This window comes from Rhopalosiphum padi, chromosome 1 (genome assembly GCF_020882245.1).
Source record: "Rhopalosiphum padi isolate XX-2018 chromosome 1, ASM2088224v1, whole genome shotgun sequence".
NCBI classification, from domain to species: Eukaryota; Metazoa; Arthropoda; class Insecta; order Hemiptera; family Aphididae; genus Rhopalosiphum; species Rhopalosiphum padi.
Genome location: NC_083597.1, coordinates 76,056,886 through 76,078,391, shown reverse-complemented (window position 1 = coordinate 76,078,391; position 21,506 = coordinate 76,056,886). Strand labels below are relative to the sequence as shown.

General features: G+C 29.7%; 1 protein-coding gene across 2 annotated transcripts in view; it reads left to right on the top strand.

Annotated features, from left to right (window-relative positions):
* The window catches only part of LOC132932142 (uncharacterized), a 29,067-nt gene extending 10,309 nt beyond the window's left edge, over positions 1–18,758 (top strand). Inside the window, exons 2-3 of one of the 2 annotated variants that reach the window (XM_060998379.1) lie at positions 11,080–11,323; positions 15,883–18,758. In XM_060998379.1, the coding sequence (XP_060854362.1) occupies positions 11,081–11,323; positions 15,883–16,536 (897 nt within the window). In that variant the 5' untranslated portion in view covers position 11,080 and the 3' untranslated portion in view covers positions 16,537–18,758. Of the gene's footprint in view, positions 1–10,942; positions 11,324–15,882 lie in introns of those variants that run through there. The other variant, XM_060998378.1, reaches the window with a different exon arrangement.
* The last annotated feature ends 2,748 nt before the right edge of the window (positions 18,759–21,506 follow it).

Sequence of the window (21,506 nt, the reverse complement as noted above, 5' to 3'; positions counted from 1 at the left end):
TGTTGTTGTCCAAAATACGTAAATACAATTTATGCGAGTATAATAATATATAATGTATCTATACACCTGCATAAATTGCATACATTGACACATAGCAGCAATAACAGTCTCGTGTAATGGAAAACAGAATTAGATAATTACAGACACAATAAAATAATAATAATAAAAATACTATGCATCAAGTCCGTTTTGGCAATTGAGCGCAGTACGTTATTGTTGCACTCAATGAATTCGGCCTAATAAAATAATATGCGAATGCATGACTACGTTTCGATCCCCGCAGAATTAATAATATTTGAAAAAAAAAGATAAAATAAAATAATGCGGTTGTTTGTATCGTTTGGATTTTATTATTAACAGTTATAAAATAAATGTTATAATAGTCGTACACTGAAAAAATGAGGTTTCTGGTAGAATAAAATAATGGTACTTTAATAACACCTTTATTGGCTATACTATATACCTATTACTCACTCTACAGAAATAAATAATAGATATAAGCTTATAATGTCATTCCAAAGGTTAAACACGATTTTTACTGCAATTTAAATAAAACACATTTTCTATTTATAGGTTACTGCAAACTACGTATATTTAATGTACCTATACATTGTTGTTTTAGGTTAATTTAAGTTAGATGTATTTTGTATACATTGTTTGTAAAACTATGTTTTAGTCTTAAACAGTTGCGTAATCACGTTTTTGTACGACATGCAAAATTTAAAATCAATGTCCCTATAGCTTACTATACATAACTGATTATTTACTAAAATATAAACTACAAATTTTAAAATCAATGATTTGCATTTTTGTTTATAAAGTCTGAAAAATGAAATGTAAACACCGTTCTGTTTTATAAACAATAATAATGATCGAATGTATAAACATAGAAATTGTATAAATTATTATAGTTTTTAACCTAAAATATATAGGTATATAGTTTGCAAGAACTTTCACGCAAAATTTGTTGAAACTCATTTATTATAATTCATAAAACTAACTTTTAAACGTTTGTGGTGCAGGAATTTCATTTTTACCATAAAATATTTATACATTTGCATTTTATTTATTTATATTTTGTCGTACAACATTATGTGTACGTTTTTATAGTAAGATTTCTGATGAAAATAACAAAAACACAATATAGCATATTATATCGTATGATAAAACCTCGGTCGACAATATTGCAGCAGTTGGCGCCTTCGTGGTCATAATAATAACTATAATTTCGACCATTATTATTATTGCGTATACTTAATATTATTATTGTTGTTACGATAACGCGTTTAGTCGGGATAGTTGTTGAGTTTGACAATATTTATTATGTGGCTCTATATTATTGTATACGCGCGCGCCATGATTACGTCATGATTCATTCTAATATCGCAGTCGTGAAAAAGTTGGCGCTATAGCCCCGCGAAAATAAAAACTAATGGTTCATAGCATAGAACGCTACAGCTTAACGAAGTGCCCAATCATTATTTTCGGTGGTTTTTCAGAACGAGCCGCGGATGTCGATAAATACGTGCCGCTTTGAATATTATAGGTAAATACCGGGTAGATAAGCTCTAATTAACAATCGCACCATCTGCACGGTGAGGAACAGCGTCTGTTCGTTCGTACGTATATGATAATATATCCATCGACGAGTCGAACGCGTGAACATTTTGCTAGCTTGATACACTTATAATAATATATAATATTATTTGTGTTCATTAGGTAGTCCAGAAACCATATAAAATATAAAGCTCCACATAGGTATTATACAATATGTATTATATGCTTGTCATTATAATAATTTGTAATGAGTAATTAATCGACAGCACACATCCGACTACTGGTTCTGAAATACAGGTTTGTACGTCACAAATCATATATTATTATCGAGAATATTGCTACAAACTGCAATAATAATGGTCTATCATTTACTCTGAAATAAAATCGGAAAATATAATTCTTATTGAGGTGGATAGCGTCTGTAATGGTTGTGACTATATAGGAATTTTTTTTTGTTTTTTCCGTGATGATTTTGCAGCGGCGACATCGGAAACCGTATTCGCGTGTTATGATACCGCGGTGTTTACAAAAGATTACGGAAAAAAGAAAGAACGAAAAAAGTTTTTACTGTACGGTACTTGCGTGTATCATTTATACTACTATTATTATTATTATTATTAGTTATTACTACGTGAACTGCAATGTAATAATAATTACAGTCGACCGGTTTCTCGTAAATGGTTTTAATTAAAACGCGTTAATGCACATAATAATATTAATAATAATATTATTATGGTACAGTGAAATTGCAACGATTATCAATTACGAGTTTTTTTTTTTCTTTTTTTAGCACATGTCTATAATAATACGTAAGTACGCTTATTATTCCGTGTATATTAAACTACCCGTATTTAAATTTTATTTGTTATTATAAAACATCGCGCGTGTAGCTTGTAATAGTATTACCATGTCCTCAGTCCAAACTTGGTGAAAACTCCCGTGTTTCGACCGCCACCTACAGAACGACAACGGAATATAATCATATCATAATGTAATCGACGTGATTCCGGTACACGATATTCAGCCGATCGTAATTATTATTCATACATCGAGTTCCGTCGATATTTTGCATCGAACGTAATGTTATACGTATAGAAAGCCGTCCGGCGACCGGAGGAGCTGAAAATCGTTCGATATGTTGCAAAAATAACGGCGTCCGTAACAATATATACTTATATACTTTGGTATATTCCACAAGGAACGTTCGCATGAACAATGCATATTTCGGAAATATTCTCAAAGCCGTTGGGAATATTTCTTCGGAAAAAAATTCAATTTATACGAACACGACAGTGCCTTTTATAGCTGGGGAAACTGTATTATATGTCACATCAATTTAAAATCTAATCTTTATGCTGACAACTGTCATTTAAATATACAAGTTGAATATTAGTATTTTATAATAATATGTCGTGTATAATTTATTTTTGTTTTTGGAATCATTGACCTATAATATTTTTGGACATAACTTAAATTATAAATAATTAAACATACGAACAAAGTGTAAGAACAATTGAAAAATTATAATTTTCCCCAGAAACTTCTGGTTTTAGGAACACCTAACCTATACATTTATACGTATTTACATATTAACATTACAATAAATTGCATTTAAAAAGCGTGCGTTTTTTGACTCCGTCATTGATGGACGCTTGATCGCAAAATATTCATTAGGTCGGGTCGATACCAATTTTTTTTTTCTTATGCCCAACACACTTAATGTAATATTCGATCGAAATGAATCCACTAACCTGCAGCGTATCTAATTGTATAATATATATTATATATAGGTAAACGTCCGAGTTTGAAGTAGACCGATATCGCCTGCATGATACGTTGGGTGGAAAAATCGAAACGATTAAAGGCAGCATCGTCATAATATCGTTTCATTCGTTAAAGCCTCTTTTTTGTACGACGTACGATTTGTATATCGTTTGAATAATGATTTAAATAACGAGATGACATCGTTTTGGGTGACCAATTGGCGGTACTTCGGTAGGATCGAAGTATTTGTGGTTGTTTTACAGAAACCCGCAACACATATATTTATTTATTAATTTTTATTTATTCTTCAAGAATATAATATAATAATTTTAGTATTGTGTAAAAATTGTCTAGATAAATAATACAATATTTTGCAGCCACAAAAAAAAAAATTAATCAATAATTACTAAGATAATATTCTATAACTAATATAAGTAAATAATACAATAATTATATACATTTATTATAAGTCTGTCTATATTTTATTCTTGTAGTAGCCAAAATGTGATTTTTTTTTAAAGAAATTTCTAACGGTAATATACTGTAAAATTTTGGACTGATATACAAGTATGTGGATTGTGTTACATTTTGTACATAGTTGGTACTTACGACTTTTATATCAGATATTAATAATAGGAACGTATATACTCGACAATAACATATCGGTTATCTGAGTTATCTCGCAAGCACAGCCTAGCAAGTCAACCACTTTTAACTGCAGTCCTTTCAATGCCATTCATAATGAGTAAAAAAAAATCGTAAGACACGACTACACTTCTGCAGCGGCTGCAGCTTTCCTACAAAAATACGTCAGCAGACGAATAGAATTGCTGACGCCACGGCCGTTACAGATCACATATAATATAATATTATAAACTGTCTAATGTAACGAATACTAACAGTGTTTAAGACAAAATCATTAAGATATAACAAACTGTATTTTATGCTATTTTTTTCCAATGCAGTTTTAAATAAATTAATATTTGAATATATTTTTATTTTATTGATTTTTAACTAAAAATCACCAAACTTTATAATAAAATATAAATTAATAATATTCTACAACATAGCAGGATTTACATTTAATTTTTATTAGGTACTTTTTAAAGTTTTAAATAAAATAAAATAATTTCTTGGTTATATTATTTAATGATAACTAATAAGTAATCGGGGTCAAATAGTGAATATTAGCAGTCAATAAATTTGCCAAATCATTATTGTCGATAATAGTAATAATATTAGTATGCGTTTTATAGCTATTAATAATTGAATTAAACAACATATAAGTACCTACCTAACGGTTATTACCATCACAAGCATATAAAATCAAGTTTATGTAGGTAATCTACACGACTGCGCTGAAAATTTATTTTGTTACATTCATATCATCTAGCTGATTCCGAATTTTATTTATTTTTTTAACACTACAAAATAATAACAACGCTTTGTTTTCTCTGTATACTATAAGTAGTATACACTTCATATTTTATGTTATGCTCTTAGAACCGGCACAGTTATGTATATTTTTTTTAATAAATTATAGGTGCGCGCGTTTCGTCTAAATCCGTTTTGACTTTCCGGTACTTTACTCCACATGGTGCTTACCTTTATAAAAAATAAAACAATTTTTAAATTACAATATTATTATCATAATTAAATACACACGCTGCTGTTGCGATTGTTTGATGATTTTCCCTCCAAATAATATAAATCAAAATCACTCACATGGCTGCAAAGAGCACACACTTTGCATTTCGATGAAACCAAAGTTTAGCATGTGTATTGTGTATCTATATATATATAAATATTTAGTTTAAATATAATTATATTATTTTCTTCTTTGTTTGGACCGACCTACATTCGTAACTTCGTTACACGAAATCGGTAAATAATAATTTACGAGTGAAGGGGAACGCGCCTGTGAGTGTGTGTAACGGTTCACGATTTTCAGCCAATGTTTTTAATATAGACCTTGGAAACAACGGCCCATACACGGCGTACGGCGAGTCTTTCGCGAGATTAAAAAAATAAACCAATCTTCACTGCGGAAAATCACCGATGTCTTCGGATAATTACACATATTTGTGTATTTTTCGTCACTCATGATATTTTTTATTATTCTAGTATTGTAGTAGTTGTACGTCAATAACACACCATCTGCACAAAGAATAAATGTATGTCTATAAATGCGAGTATTATATAATATAGTATACACGAAATGATTTATAGTTTGATTGATTCGTGGAGAACTTCAATAATAATAACAACAACACGAGTAGAGCATTAAACTATCGATAATCTCTCAAAGGTGGAGGTGGATAATATATCGAATAATATCAAAATCATTTTTCGTTTAAAATAAAATATCATCTCACCAATAATGGTAATAATAAATATTGAATTTCAAATAACTGTGTTAAATTAATTTATTAATATTACCACCTACTTAAATATTTTCTTGTAATTGTACAAGAATTGTATGCGAATCGTCGCATGCCAGGAAAATATATATCCATTATAATGTACAATACTATAGTGTATATTAACGTAAATAATAGGAAAATTCTTACTTGTTAAATTTCGACAGCTTTATTTTCTTTTCAATTTTCGGAGACTTATTGTCGTATTACTATTATTATATTATTATATGATTTACTCGAGTGTTAACACCGATCGGCCACGAACATCTATCATCCTCAATTTCTCATCATACCTATATTATTTGATTTAACAATTCCTCACGCTTAACTGAAATCTAGGTCAAAACAGTTTCCGAGATTAACATATTTTAGTGTTCTATATTATTTTTCATTCATTTTCTACCATACAAATTTTGCTATTTTAAATTTTCAAGAAGGAGCACACATAAATGTTATTTCTGTTCAAGTTCGCTTAATTTATATAATACAAGCTCAACGAAATCAAATTATTTACAAAAACAAAGTTTTATAATGCAATGTTTTTTTTTTTATTTATAAATATTTCAATCCATTGAAAGAAACCTTAAATACAAAAGTATAATTTTATTTACATTATTTTTGGACGTTTAATTTTGTTATTTTTATTTATTTATTTTTATTTTTTTGAGCTAATTATTAAGATGCTTTTATGTATTTACGTGAGAATTTCTTTTCAGACCTCATTATGAAATACATTTTTTGTTTTGCATCGTTTTGATAAAATATTTTCTCGTTGTATTCTTATATTACTGATAAAGTCTTTAAATTGTCATTTGTCGTATAGTTTCTCACGTTTATAATAAAAATAAATGAAATCATTACTCAACGGAAAAAAACATCTTCAACCAATGAGGCCAAGTACTCTTAGTATATAATTTAAATTTCATTATTTGATGTATCTAATAATAATACAATTAATAGTCAGGTACACAGGGTTAGAGAAAATCGGAAATGGCCTATCGTGTCCCAAATAAGAGTATCCCGGTCGTTACGTTCTAACACATACTGTTTCAAAAATTGATGTATAAATAAAATATAATATTATAATCTCAATATAATGTCACGGAAAAATAATAAAATGCTTTACATTTTAGAGATGATTACGCATAATATCAATTTGTAAATATTAGATAGTATTATGAAATTCAAAAATGCATTTCTCATGGAACAATTTTGTATACATTTACAATTAATAATTAATTAGGTACATATTATGTATAAATAAGTTAAAAAGGCATAAATAAAAATATTTATATCCATTAAAGCGACATTTCTCCATTCTTAAGTTTTTTTTTTGAATTTAGATAACATTTTGTTTAGCTTTTCTTTTGAATGTGCTCTCTATATATAAATATACAAATATGTAAGACGCAATCGGGATGTTTATTTAATTTCAAATATTTTGATTTATATAGGATCATGTGATTTTTATAAAAATAGGTCGTATACATAACAATATAACATGGTTTTTTACTATATAAAATTACAAAAATAATAATAATATCAGTATTTTTATCATAATATTGAGATATGATATTATATATTCAAATTTAAACTAAGATAAAATTAGAATAATTATTGGTATTTTTTTTTTTAGGTTAAGACTAAAAGTTTATTTATTATTTTCAAGTTTGTTATAATCCCAAAACAGCTCATATAATTTTTTTAAATTAAAAAAACAACAATATTTTTGATGTCTATTATCCCTGATATTCTTTATGCAATGTGTATTTAAATAATTATAATCACTTTAAAAATATATTTTAATCTCGTAATTCGGAAGTTAAAAACATTATTATTATAATAAACAGTTGCAAAATTACAAGTGATTATTAATGTTAATATAAAATAATATTGTATTTGTAAATTTAATTCGTTGAATGATAAAACGTTAGACAAGTAAATTGTATTATCCACAATGATAACTTCTTATCGTGGCGCTAGATCGAATATTACGCAATATATGTGAAACATAATACAGATTTTGTTTTTCAAATATTACGAACACGCAGCGTTTTTCGCGTTTTATGCAATCCGGCAATCGGACATAATAATATTATTATTATGTGGTGGCGTCGCCGCACACGTATAGACATATGGACCAGCTGTATTACCTAATACAACAGTACGCGACATTAAATCGATATAATATACGAAATTATATTATTCGAATAGGTTTTCAGGTCGAGTAATCATTAATTTACCAATTTCCCCTACGACTTACTTAAGACTGCTTACAATACACCATAATAATTATATTATTCGGGACATTGGGACATAATAGTTCAACAAGTACCAACGTGTTTCGTATCGGAAGACGAAAAATCGTGTATCGGCCGATTCGGCCGGAAGGCAAACACGCAGGAAAATAATATAATATACTGCGACTGAGCTGTAGGTGTAGTCATTTCTTTTAATACTTTTCGGACACATTCGTAAAATCGTAAATCATATAGACACATTTATATTATACACCGCTATATTTGTTTACGCGTAAGTATAGGTGGTATAATATAATATTATAATAATATATAATACCTGTTATACATAAACGTATATATATATATATGTATATATGTATTTAGGCACACTTGACGTCTTGATGGTCGCATCGATTTAAATGTCAAGTCGTTAATATCCGGCCTGGCGTGTCCGTCTTGACCTAAATATATATTTTATGCATGCACGGTGTATGCATGTATTCCGATCCGTTTGTTGCCGCGATGTGCATGCACGACGATAATATTATTATAATACGCACACTGGGCGGACGTGTCCGAACGACTGAATTCGTGATCCACGATTGTCCGTTTAGATGCAATAGGCAAAATAGTAGAGTACAAATACGAAGGTACCAACTATAAATTGTATACTCGAGTCGCGTAACACTCGTGGGCCTAACATAAAAACTTTTTCACAGTCCTACATATTATTATATGCTTTGCTTCAAAAAACACTCATTAATTGTATATTAGGTATAGTCGGATATTTATAAAGGTGCAATTTTGTTTGCAACTGATATCTATTATATTTTTTTTATACGATAGTTTTTATCGAGTCTAAGAAAAATAAAATATTTAATAATAATCATATCATATATTTATATGAGTATATTTACGAACTTTAATAAACTGACGTATACATTTGCGAAAAATTCCACTTATTTAGAACTTTTTAATAATAGACCATCGATTTTTCATTTAATATGTGAGCTAAAATGACTGTGAAACAACTTAGTCTTAAATTATAATAGCTAATATTATTATATTATATCATGCGATTCGATATCGATTTTCCTATTCTACATGACTGTATAATAATAATATTACATAGATGCGTTGTCCGACTGACGAGTTCGCCTTTTCTTATACGCCGGTGGACGTGACACGTCGATTTCCATTAGACTTTCAAAGCCAATATCATGGGATTATATAATGCGTGCGACGAGTGTGGCTTTGAAAGTGTGTACTATTATGTATAATAATATTATAAAATATAATATATATATATACCGTCTGATGTGACCTTGGAATGACGACAATGAATAATTTTCTCTACGATATAACATAGACGATCATTCGTCCAATACGAAAAATAATACTATTAATACTATATACATATATATGTGTGTGTGTGTGTGTGTGTGTGTGTGTGTGTGTGTGTGTGTTTGTGTGTGTGTGTGTAAAAAAAGTCCCAGTAATTTGGACGGTCGAAAAAGAATTCCTGTTTTGTACACATTATACCATGAAGGCGGGATGGTTTTTTCTTTTCGTTTTGTGCACCATTAGTATAGATTGTTTCGGTTAGTTCCAATGCCATGGAAAAAAAATAGTAATAATAATAGCGCAATGCACTATAACGATGTATTGCCGCGCCACCGATGGAATTCGATTATAATAATCGTCGGCGTTTTATTTAGATCCAAAATCGACGTGAAAAAACATCACTTGAGAAACGTCGAAAGCGAACAAAAAATGTACCGTAAAAATAATATTACGGTCTCGCTTGGAAAAAATAAAATGCAGAAAACTCAAAATATTATCATCAAAAGGTAGTTCTGAAGACCTAGTTGATGAATCTAACTTAAAACTAGAACAACCGCTAATTTATTCGATAAAATATAGGGCGTATATTTGCATGTCATCGCAGTTATAGATGTTATAATTAAAGTTTCAAGGAACGTGACTAGGACTAGGTATATAGTATTAGCAATATGACAGCTAGCAACTATTCTTAACCTATTATACAAGTTGATATATAAATTTAAAATTTCACAACATCAAAATTTATAGTAACTATAATAACAAAACAATTTTTGCGCTAAGTCCACTATAAAATTCAAAATTGGTCGTTACAGTTAGTTTTAATAATCACACAACTATATAATAAAATAAATTATTTAAATGCAATTTCCGTATTATTTTTATTAAACAGTCAAAACACAGAATAATTGTGACTATACGTACAATAACACATTAATTTGATGGTGACTACAAATAATACTCTAAAGAGGTATTTTAATGTGACATTGTTCCTAATTTCATTATGTTCTATGTGGCACTCTATTGTAGTAAATTTAAAGGGTCATCAAAGGATAATCATATTATAGCGCGAAGATCGTTCAGAAGATGTTATTAATAAATATAATAAAAGTGTAGTATCTATAAGATCGCATGTTGAAAAATATTTATCTATAATAAAATATTATATCTATTGATGGTGTTACATTTTACTTAAAATTTACTTATAAAACTATAAGCAGAATACCACCCATTTAAAAAAAAAAATCTCAAAATCGATCGAAAATTTTAATGTGATGCTTTTCAATTATAATAGGATCTGCAGGTCATACCGCGATAATTTATATTATAACATTGATAATATATATTAATATTACGATATATAGTTGTGCGCAATAGTATTCTAATATTATAGTGTAATAACGGTACGCTAGCACGCGTTTAACTGCGTTACGTCACTTATACGAGAAAACCTCTATACGGTTTGTCGGAGAGCGCGCGCGCGCTAATTCGACAAGACGTGGTCGTAGGTCGTATGACACTGCATTGCGGCTTATCGATTAACGAATGTCTGCTGTTACCGAGTCGTCCACATAAACGCAATACGGTGATAATAATAATAATACGTATGTACAGTATACTATTACCTACCGTGTACACGCGCTGTGGTCGTATACTCGAACAGCTGATGTTTATATTATTATTATGTGCGCGCGATCGACTATTATAGAAGTCTTAAACCGCTTATATATTATCATATTTTCGTGGTTTCGTTACAGAATGGGCGCCTCAGAGGCACTGGAAGAATTTCCGCCGCCCACGGTCCCGGATGACGGGTCTCCACGGCGGCGGGAGCAGCAGCCGCAGGAGCAGAGTCAGCAGCGCGAAAACGGAAATGATGCACACGACGATGAAGACGTGTTGACCATCGAACAGGCTCGGACCGTGATAAAACAGCTGCGAGACAGATGCCGGTTCCAGACACACCAGGCGCTGTTGTGGAGGAAAAAAGCCAAAATACAGGTACTATAATTATGGCATGCAATAATAATATGATAACCGGACAAAAGGAAAAGGCTGTTTCTTAGGTCGCGGAAGTCACCCGCATATTATTTTGATTTTGGGATGTTGCAGAGGAGTACGGGGAATAAAACTTGTCTCCGTGTTAACTGTTAGAAGTCTTGTTCGATATCCAACCGGGTTTATCTGTTTATTTACATATTAGATTATATATTGTTTTTTAAACACTAGACATTAGACCGGACCACGTAATTTCAATATAACTCTCATTTTATGCACTGGTGTATGCGTGATGATGTATTCATTAAGCAGATACCCAATAAACTGGTTAAAACACAATCGGTTGCGTTAGTTGTTACTTGTCTTATGGCTTGTCGAATATATAATTTATAATATTGTTGCAACGTACGGTTAAGCCTAGAGATAAAAAATTGTAGAATAAGAAAAAGATTTAATTACAGAAAAATAGTGAATTCTTAGTTTACAAATATTTACAAAAATCAACCTCTTCAGAAGTTCTCTTTCTTTCTAGTCTTAATATTACAACTAGACTATTATGATTCTCGGTAAAAAAGAAATAATGTGTATAGCGCCTACTTCTTTATGAATAAAACTAATGTTGTTGTATGACTAAACTTGAAATTAAATTGTACATATTTTACCATTTATTTATCCTCTCACGGGGTGGGGGAGAACTTCACCTTAACCCACCCTTGACACTGCTGATCAAAACTTTCGATTGTAAAATGAAATGGCATCAGCTGTGCTCAACTGTATGATACCACAGTCACTTGTAAGGTGGTGCGTGCAACTCGAACGGCGAATTGAAAACACATGATATTTATAGACATTAGAAATTATCGTTTTTACTTCACGAGTTGATTTCTTGTTCGACATAATATCTCGCGGCGTTTTATATATAAGGTCGGCCGCGCACATATTATTATAATATGTAATAACAGTCACCGGATAAAAATGCTCATGTCTCCCGCTCGCAATATACCGCCACCATTGCAAGTGGTAGCTAAAATAATCGCTGTGCACTGGTATCAGTAAAAACATTTTACTTTAATGACTTGGCGAGAGTGATATATTTATTTGTGAAAAAATTTCGTTTTCATAATGATATATATGTCGTGTCTCACAGCTAGGTCGTTTATGAGTTAAGTGTATTAGTAAAAAACCAGCCCATTTGATTATTTTGATTTTCTTGAATCAAAGAGCCAGCTGAATTGTAGACTTATTGCAAAAACACCACAATGGTTTGAAACTTTGTAACATTTAGTTATTGATTATAGTACACTATAATTTGTAATTTATTTATTACAACAAAACAAGTAATTCAATTATTTATTATAATAAACTATATATTAATAATTCTCAAATTTTACTTTCTATAATATTATAGCATACCTTAGTAAATACAGTCAATAAGCTCTTTATTATTTAAACATGCTTCCTCTTCTTTCTCACTATCTGCGCTGGGTTTAAATTTACTAATATAAGTGTTTAGCTACTCCTTTAAGATATTTTTAATTTTAATTGATTGTAACATATTTTTATGTAAATTTGTACTAGAAAGTCCAACTTTTGGGTTACCACCAAATTAAGTCCTTCGTAGGCTTATATTAATTTTACGATGTTTAGATTTTGCCGTTATGTGGTTTTAAGCTATTCTTTAATTTCCCGTTGTACAATAATTTTATCATAATATTATTAATATATATATATATATAATTAATTACATAATTAATATAATAATTAATAACGCATTGTTGTAATTATTAAAATGTATAACCCTGTAGTTACGCAATTATTTAGATTCGTATTGAATTCAATGCAAATAAAAAAAAAAAATTAAATAACATCTAACCACCGTCACGTTTGACCTGTAATCTCAATATGCATCGATGTATTCCGGAGTTTCACCACTACCCTATTTACTATAAACTATTATTGAACACAATGTTTATTTAAAACTGGAAATGTTACCATTATTTTTCTTTTCTTTTTGGCACACCGCTGTCGTAGCAATCACCAATCACTTTACGGACCACTGTTCAGCGGTCTGCCGAGTGAAATGCGCGATCACCAAGCCGGGTGCTAGCGTTTAACCTCCACCGCGACAAGTTCAAGGCGGGCGCCACATTATTATTATAATACCAACAACTCTCAAGTTGTGTAAAAAATCGTGCCCACTTCCGAGGTCGTCGCTAAAATCGTAGGCGTCTGTTTAAATATGAGAATAAGCGCCTCTAGTGAAGGTGTATCTACTCTGCTATTATTACCAACATTAATAATATTGATTGATAATACTGTTATTGTTATTAGTGATTGACTGTATTATTAAAATATTATAAATATAAGTATAAAATAACAATCCTGCAAATGCAGCTTAACTGTTGATTTTGTCAATGCTCTTGTGCTTAATAAAAACACAGTTTTCATCCAAATTATTTTATTTTTTACCCATCGCTTCATATAATTAATTATAATTTATTATTATAGTCAAAATAGAGACATTATTGTCGTTGAGATATTACAACTAGTTGTGACGATCAGTACGAAAAATAATCACTTGCAGGTACTTACACATAATTTGAAATAGAAAAATTACAAAATCGTTTATTATCTTAATGCAACGGTATTTTATGTGTATTATATTTTCATTTATCATTATTATTAGGCGTAATTGCGTTTTTATAATATATGAATCTGCCAAACTCAAATTACTTTTTTGTATTCTAAGACTATTTATACCTATATAGTATATATATGCATCAAAGCAGTGAGTGTAGGACGTAAACATCAAGTATTATACGGACCGAAACGGCCGGCAACTATACGATGTCGACGGTGTACCGTTAAAAACCCGCACACGACAACTGAGGAACAAAATAAAACGAAGAAGAAAATAAAAAAAATGAACTCTTCAAAACGTAATTCAGATTCGTTACCCCGCGTTTTTCCCGGTTAATGTAAAAAAAAAAAATCTTTAAATAACCACTGAAATTGATTGAAGATCTAACGGGAAATCTTTAGTTGTTAAAAACCGTAGTACTAATGATAATACTAATTATCGTGTCGATTTGACTGGTGCAACAGTAGTATTGGTCTGCACCATTGCCTTTTTTCATAACAATATGTCATTTCAATTGATGGTGTTTTCTTCGATTAATTTCCCTCTCCCGACCTATCGTCATTTAGTAACGATGGCGTACATATTGGTTTTCTCTTATCTCGTTAATTTTATTTTTTTTTTCCATTTCATCCTAACCTTATGCGGTCGTTTATAATCCCGTTTATTACGCACATTACCTAACTTGGATACATCACAAATCGACTTGATTTACTTTTAAAATATGTCCGTGGGTTTCCTGTTTTCTAACATGTTTTAAACAATAAGGTATTATTTATTATTATTACCGTTTTTATTTTTTGCGAAATAATATGTTCTTACATAACGATCGGACGAGTCAGGAGCGTACCACTAATATAATAGTATAGAATAAAAAGAAGATTCTCTCAAAACGACAAAACGTATTCTTACACAAATAAAATATACAAGCCGCGTAATGATAACGATTTCCTTAATGCTGCACCTAAACAACCTTCTTGAACGGGTCACGTAACAGCAACGGAATGATATAAGTATAACTATTACTATTGATAAATATCAAACGTTATACGAGTTTAGTATAGGAAAATAGTGATTATTTCGTCGCCATCAGAGAGTTATAGTTCGAAATCCGAAGTCGTAAAACAAATAATATGTGGTGAGAGAAGTTTCGCTGATGATCGATATAATATTATACCCATAATATAATAAACATTAAACGCATTGCACGTATGTACAGTATTATTACACCGTTTTAATGGCACTGCGGAAACTCAATTTACAATATTTAATATTTACTTTTCACTCGTGTGTTTAACGATCACGATACGGCGCCGCGAGACTGGTAAATCGTTTAACGCATTATTTCTCCGTAGTTTGACAACTGCTAAAATTCATATTACTAACCCCGATTTAACATGGATTAATAGAACATTTACTACACACTGCACGTTACACGTAGTAATTTCTCAGAAATTAATCGAAAGATTATAGTATTTGTACATAATAATTTTCCTACGATGTCTCAATATTTAATTCAACTTGTATGGTAATATATTATTCGAAAAAAAAACATTAAAATATTAGAATAGGAAGACTTTTTGGTGATTCCAAAAATATATATAATTTCATGCAAGTTCAATTTAAGCTATAGGTGCATATAAATGTCAATCACCAAGGCAAAGATTATGTTTTAAATTAATGAGATACGAGGTAAACGGTTTTATGTACCTATATCTTCAATGTCGTATAAATACATAAATAAATTAAATTGTTTGTTTGTAGGAATATTTCCAAGAGGAAGGGAAATACCTCCGAAATATTCCTCGTTCCTCTCGGTAACGTTTTTCGAGGAACGGGTATACGCATAGTGTAACACGTCATTTAGCGAAGGGAATGAAATGTTATTTTTCTCAATACTAAATTTTACCGTTGTTGGTTTTAGGAAGAACGGCTGAAGCAGATGAGTTCGGAGTACGGGTCCCGGCTGGAGTCGTTGACTTCGGACCTGCTGTTGTTCGAGTCTCGGCTGAGCCGCAAGCAGCGGGCCATCAGCGAGCTGCTAGACCAGCGCGAGGCGATCATCGAGCGGCAACAGCACGCTATCAGGTGTTTGCACTCGAGGCTTGCCGACTTCGGCGTGACCGCATCGGTGCCCGGATGCTGTGGAGGTGGTGGCGTAGGCGGCGGTGGAGGTCCGACGTCCGACGACGGCAACGTGGACGACAGCGACAGCGCCGTGATCATGGAGGAGGACGAGTCGGGCAACAGCCAGGAAGACGCGTCCGAACAGTCATCGCATCCGCGGATGGACCGGCGGAGAGCTTCGGTGGCATCGGCGTCGGACTGCTCGGGGGACGGTCGTCTGCCGGCGGAAGACGGACGGGAGACGGACGGCCGAGGTGCCGAGAACGAGACTGCGACCACGTACAATCGGGTGATGAGCAACCACCGGTCGGTGACCAAACCGAAGGACGTCAAATACAAGCGCATCAACAAGGCCAAGTCCAAGTCCCTGGAAGAGCTCCGGGGCCGGCTGAAGAACTGGGTGGACCGCGGACAGCGCATGTCGCTCACAGTCGACCCCACGTACGGGTGACCGCGGTGGCCGGCCGTCTCGGGCCTTTTGGACAGACTGCGGCCAGCCCGGAAGACTGCGGCAGCGAAGACCTGCGACGACGTGTGACTTGGCGCGGCACACTTGAATAAACTACCAAATGAATCGTATCGGCCTGCTTGGAAACAATATTATATAATATTAGGGCTGGAATTTTAATGCCTATAGGAATCTCAAAAAATATTCTAAAAAATAAATGCAAAAATGCTTTAAAAATCTCAAAAATACACTATAAAATACGTTTTAAAGTGTATTTATTATCAGCTAAAAAGTCATATAATAGAAATGCGTTGTACAATAATAATGTTTTTAGCATAAGAAGTGGCACAAAGTATACTTGATTTAGTTTAATTAATAACGCCTAAAACATGTTTTCCGATCATGAAGCTACTATTTAAAACAATTGAAAAAAAAAATGATATTTCATCAAAATCTCAGCCCTAAATCCTAATTATTATTATACACACGTTTCAGTATAATATTAAAATATTAAGAAATAGCGATGTTTACCATACTAAACAAATATTTGTATTGCAGTAATTATTATTACTACGTAAAATCAGGACAGAAATCGTTTAAACAAATAAATTAATTATATCAAGTACCTATGTATTAGAATAGATAGTACATTTTGAATAACAACAATAATGTTTCTTTATAATTAGTCTAAGTTGGTCGACATTTTTCAATATGATTCTTTCCGATAATGTTTCAAACGTGTTTTGCCCTTTAGTTGGACCGTTTGACTATTTCGAAAACGATTTGTTTAGTCCATTCGTTATAATAAAGGTCGATAAGTGCGTTTGAAAAGTTAGACTTTACGCCTTAATACGTCAATATATAAAATGTATTATACCTATTACCTATTATATTATCGGCTTTGGATGAATCGGAGTTCCTAACGCGCCACCACCCCTCGGCGACAACGTGTCGCACAGGGAGTGATTTCATTATTACTAGTATTATAATTGTTGTTATTGTATTATGTCCACTATTATTGTTAAAATCGTTGAAATCTTACAAGATTGTCATTTATATAATATACTATTATTTATAAAGTTATGCAACGCATACTCGTACATGAAATAAATAATATTATACTTAATTTTCAACGATAAAGTGTACAATGATATTTAAATATAATTAATATGAATATAATATATTTGGAACATGTATATTATTACTTACGTTGCATATTTTTGTTTAATTCTGTTGCGTTTAAGTTTGCGTACACATTTAAGCACGTTATATTATTGTGTTCACGAAATATTTTATCATAAAATCGTATAACTTATGTAATTTTGTATTTATATAAAGTATTGAACCCAAGTAATTATAGTTATTTTTAAGTTTTAACAATGATGATTAAAATATAACTCAATGATATTAATATTATACAAATGCCCAATAATTGTAAGGTACCAATAAGTTTATTCTTATTCGAGCCAAAATCACTATTTTTTAATTCTTAATAATATTATAAGTAACTATATATATATATTGTATACTCTTAACATACCTGTGTAATGACATAAAGCCGTCCAATGTAGGTGCAATCTTTCTATTATTCAAAACAATAATATACTATTATTATCGCAAAAATGCTTATAACGTTCGAAATTTTTTATATTTATACTTAAAAAATACTAAAATTTATATATTTATATACATAATGCTTTAATCAGTGTGATACTTGAGCTCTATTTTTGATTACCCATTAATGAAAACATAACTTTTTTGCGTATATATGAACCAAAGATAAACATTATTTGTAACGTTGGAATACTTGTACAAAAAATTGTCTTCAAAATGTTTCATACTCGTATATTATTAATTCATAATTTAAGATATTTATATTTATGCTCTATGGCTGACGTTCAAAATTTGCATTTTAATGAAATTCAACAAATTATGTTATAAGCGAGTAAAATAACTTTTGTTTTTAAACACAATAAATTCAATATAAACAAGTCATATATTATCTAATTTTAAGGCTAAATATAATAAAAAATATTTATAAGCTGATACTTGTATTTTATTATTTATTATTTATTATTAATTAGGACTTATTTTAATGTCAAAGTGGGTGTCTAAGATTCAAGACACAAATTTAGTACCTAACCTACTCAGTACATACCTATATATTTTTTTCATTGCAATGTAAATTAAAATTTAAATTTTAATAAAAATGATACTCAGAAATATATACTTATATTTTTTCAACTAGGTACTGTGTACAATAAGTTCTTATAAAGTTTTGAAATATCCAGAATAAGATACCTAACAAAAATACACATTTTAAGTTAGAATTTGATATATATTAAAAACATACTTCCCGATAAACGTTGAATGCCTAATTAATATATTTACTAAAATTTAAATTAATTCTCTGTAGAATATATTCATAAATTCATATAACATAAAGCATGAAAGAATACTTTTTATTGACAATATTAAAGAAAAACTTCAAATATCCGAAGTTAATATGTGATTATTATAAGCAAAATTCACAATTATTATTAAAATTAATGAAATCAAATCATGTACAATACATATTTAATACTTACTAAACATCACATTCAAAAATATATATAGTAAATAATTTAAATATTAGGTAAAATTATCAATGTTTATGTTTTTAAAACGTTTAAAAACTATGATAAATCATGAATCATCTAATTAAATTGATAATAGGTATTCCTGAAATTATTATGTTAGTATCTTGAATTATCTTGATGAAACAAATAGTATTAAATGTACAAACTATAGTTTACTATTTTATATTTGATAGTAAAATAACTTAAATCTTAAAATATCTTTTAATGAAAATTTAAACGTGATAGATACCTATTAAAAATATTAAAGTAAAAATTTAAGTTCAAGTCTTTCTTATTTAGAATTTATTCTACAAATAAACAACTGAATAGACTCTTAGAATCATAAATTTGATTTATGTTTAAACTGTATAAAGCTTCTACGATTTGCCTGATTTCCTTAAATTTTGGCAATCAGTTCGTATGCAATAAGCATATTGCTATAGATATAATTAACTCACGATGCAATTAAGACGTAAGATATAAACTACCAATCTTTAGAAATTTAGGATACAGTAGACGTTCTCTAAAAGCGTTTGAACCGTAATAAATAATAAATAATAATAATAACCCACCCGTAGGTACCAATAAATATATTTGATATTAAGTAAGATTATGATAATTAAAAAAACATTGATAGATTATTATTTAAACAATACTTACATACGTAACTACGTAAGACTTGTATATTAGTTCATAACGAAATCATATAGGTAAAACATGATTAAAATTTATGAGTTATTATAACAAGTAACAACAGTTTAGGTAATTACTAATAATAGCTAACACGTTACTGTTACTCCATATTTGGAAGGTATTGCACATATTATTGTATAATATTGTCAACTAGCTACCTACCTACCTACTAATCTGACAACGATTATCTTCAATAATTGCAAAACAACGTTGAATACTTGAATATATACATTATAAATAAACTACACTAGATACTAATAGTTATATAATTTATGACTTTATAGGTTACCCATAATCTTATTAGTTATATATCTCAAACTGGAATTATAGAATAAACGACCTTTACAAATTATTTTTCACAAATAAGTGTCATTAAAAATGTCTAAACAAAAATATTAAAACAAACCAACGAAGTCTCTCTGCTGTATACCAAAGATATTTTGAATGTACCTCGTAACTTCAATAGAAGTGTTGAATTACATATTCAATAATAAACACTGCAACAAATATTATTCTGACCAGAGACGGTGTTCCAGCCTCTATTTATAATGATAATTATTTTATAATTTATTTATATAAGGTACTCTTAGTTATGTTTTTTTAATTAGTAACAGTGTAGTTTAAACTTATTTCTTCCGAAAAAAATCACATAAAATATTGTATAAAATATTAATTATTATTACAGTTTGTAATACTGTATTATAGTATAATAGTATATCATATTAATATATTATTGTTATTATCTTATAAGACAATAACGCTGCACCAGAAAATGGTGTGAATAGATTTATCGTATACCTAATCAGCTTAAAATTAGTATTAATATTTATTAAAATATGTTTTATATATTTTAGAAAGTATCAATGTTTATTTAAATAATAATAATTTACGTAACGACAATAAAGATTCAAGTCTAAACAATAAATAACTTTTCGATAACAATAAAATAACTAAATTTATAATAAAACATTTTTATTTATTGTTAAAAATCAAATTTTGTCAATATTTTAACTTAAAATATCTTAAAAATAAATATGAATATATATTTTTTGTACCATTACCTATTTAAAATTTCTATTAGAATAACTTATTTTGTATTAATTTTTCAAGCTTTTTTACTAAGAAAAATGTTTATACCAACACTCATAGAAAACAAACTCAATGAATTAAAATGCATATAAATAAGTCTTATTTTTTTTTGATTTCATTCAAAAGATAATTCAAATAATAATGGAATAAAGTTCTACGATCATTAATTTTTGTATATCAACACAACAACAAAAATAATTTGAGGATAAATTGTTATTATACGTTTCCCAATGTTATTACAATTAATTTGAATTACAAAAGCTCATAAAAATGTATTTGATTTTATGCTAAGATTATTTTTTTAAATTCTAGTAAAAGAATTTATGAGGAAATTCATTTCATTTTCAAGCTTATAAATATTAATATAACATTTTTTTTCACTTAAGACTCATCCCTCCTGCAAATACCAAGATCGAACTTGCTAACTATCTGCAATAAAAAATATAAGAACTTTTTCAAATACAAAAATATACACACATATACACATATCATTAATTATTGTTAATCCAATACATTATCCCTCTTTTCAAAACCTAAGACAATATAATTATGTAGTTTTTTTTTAATTATATT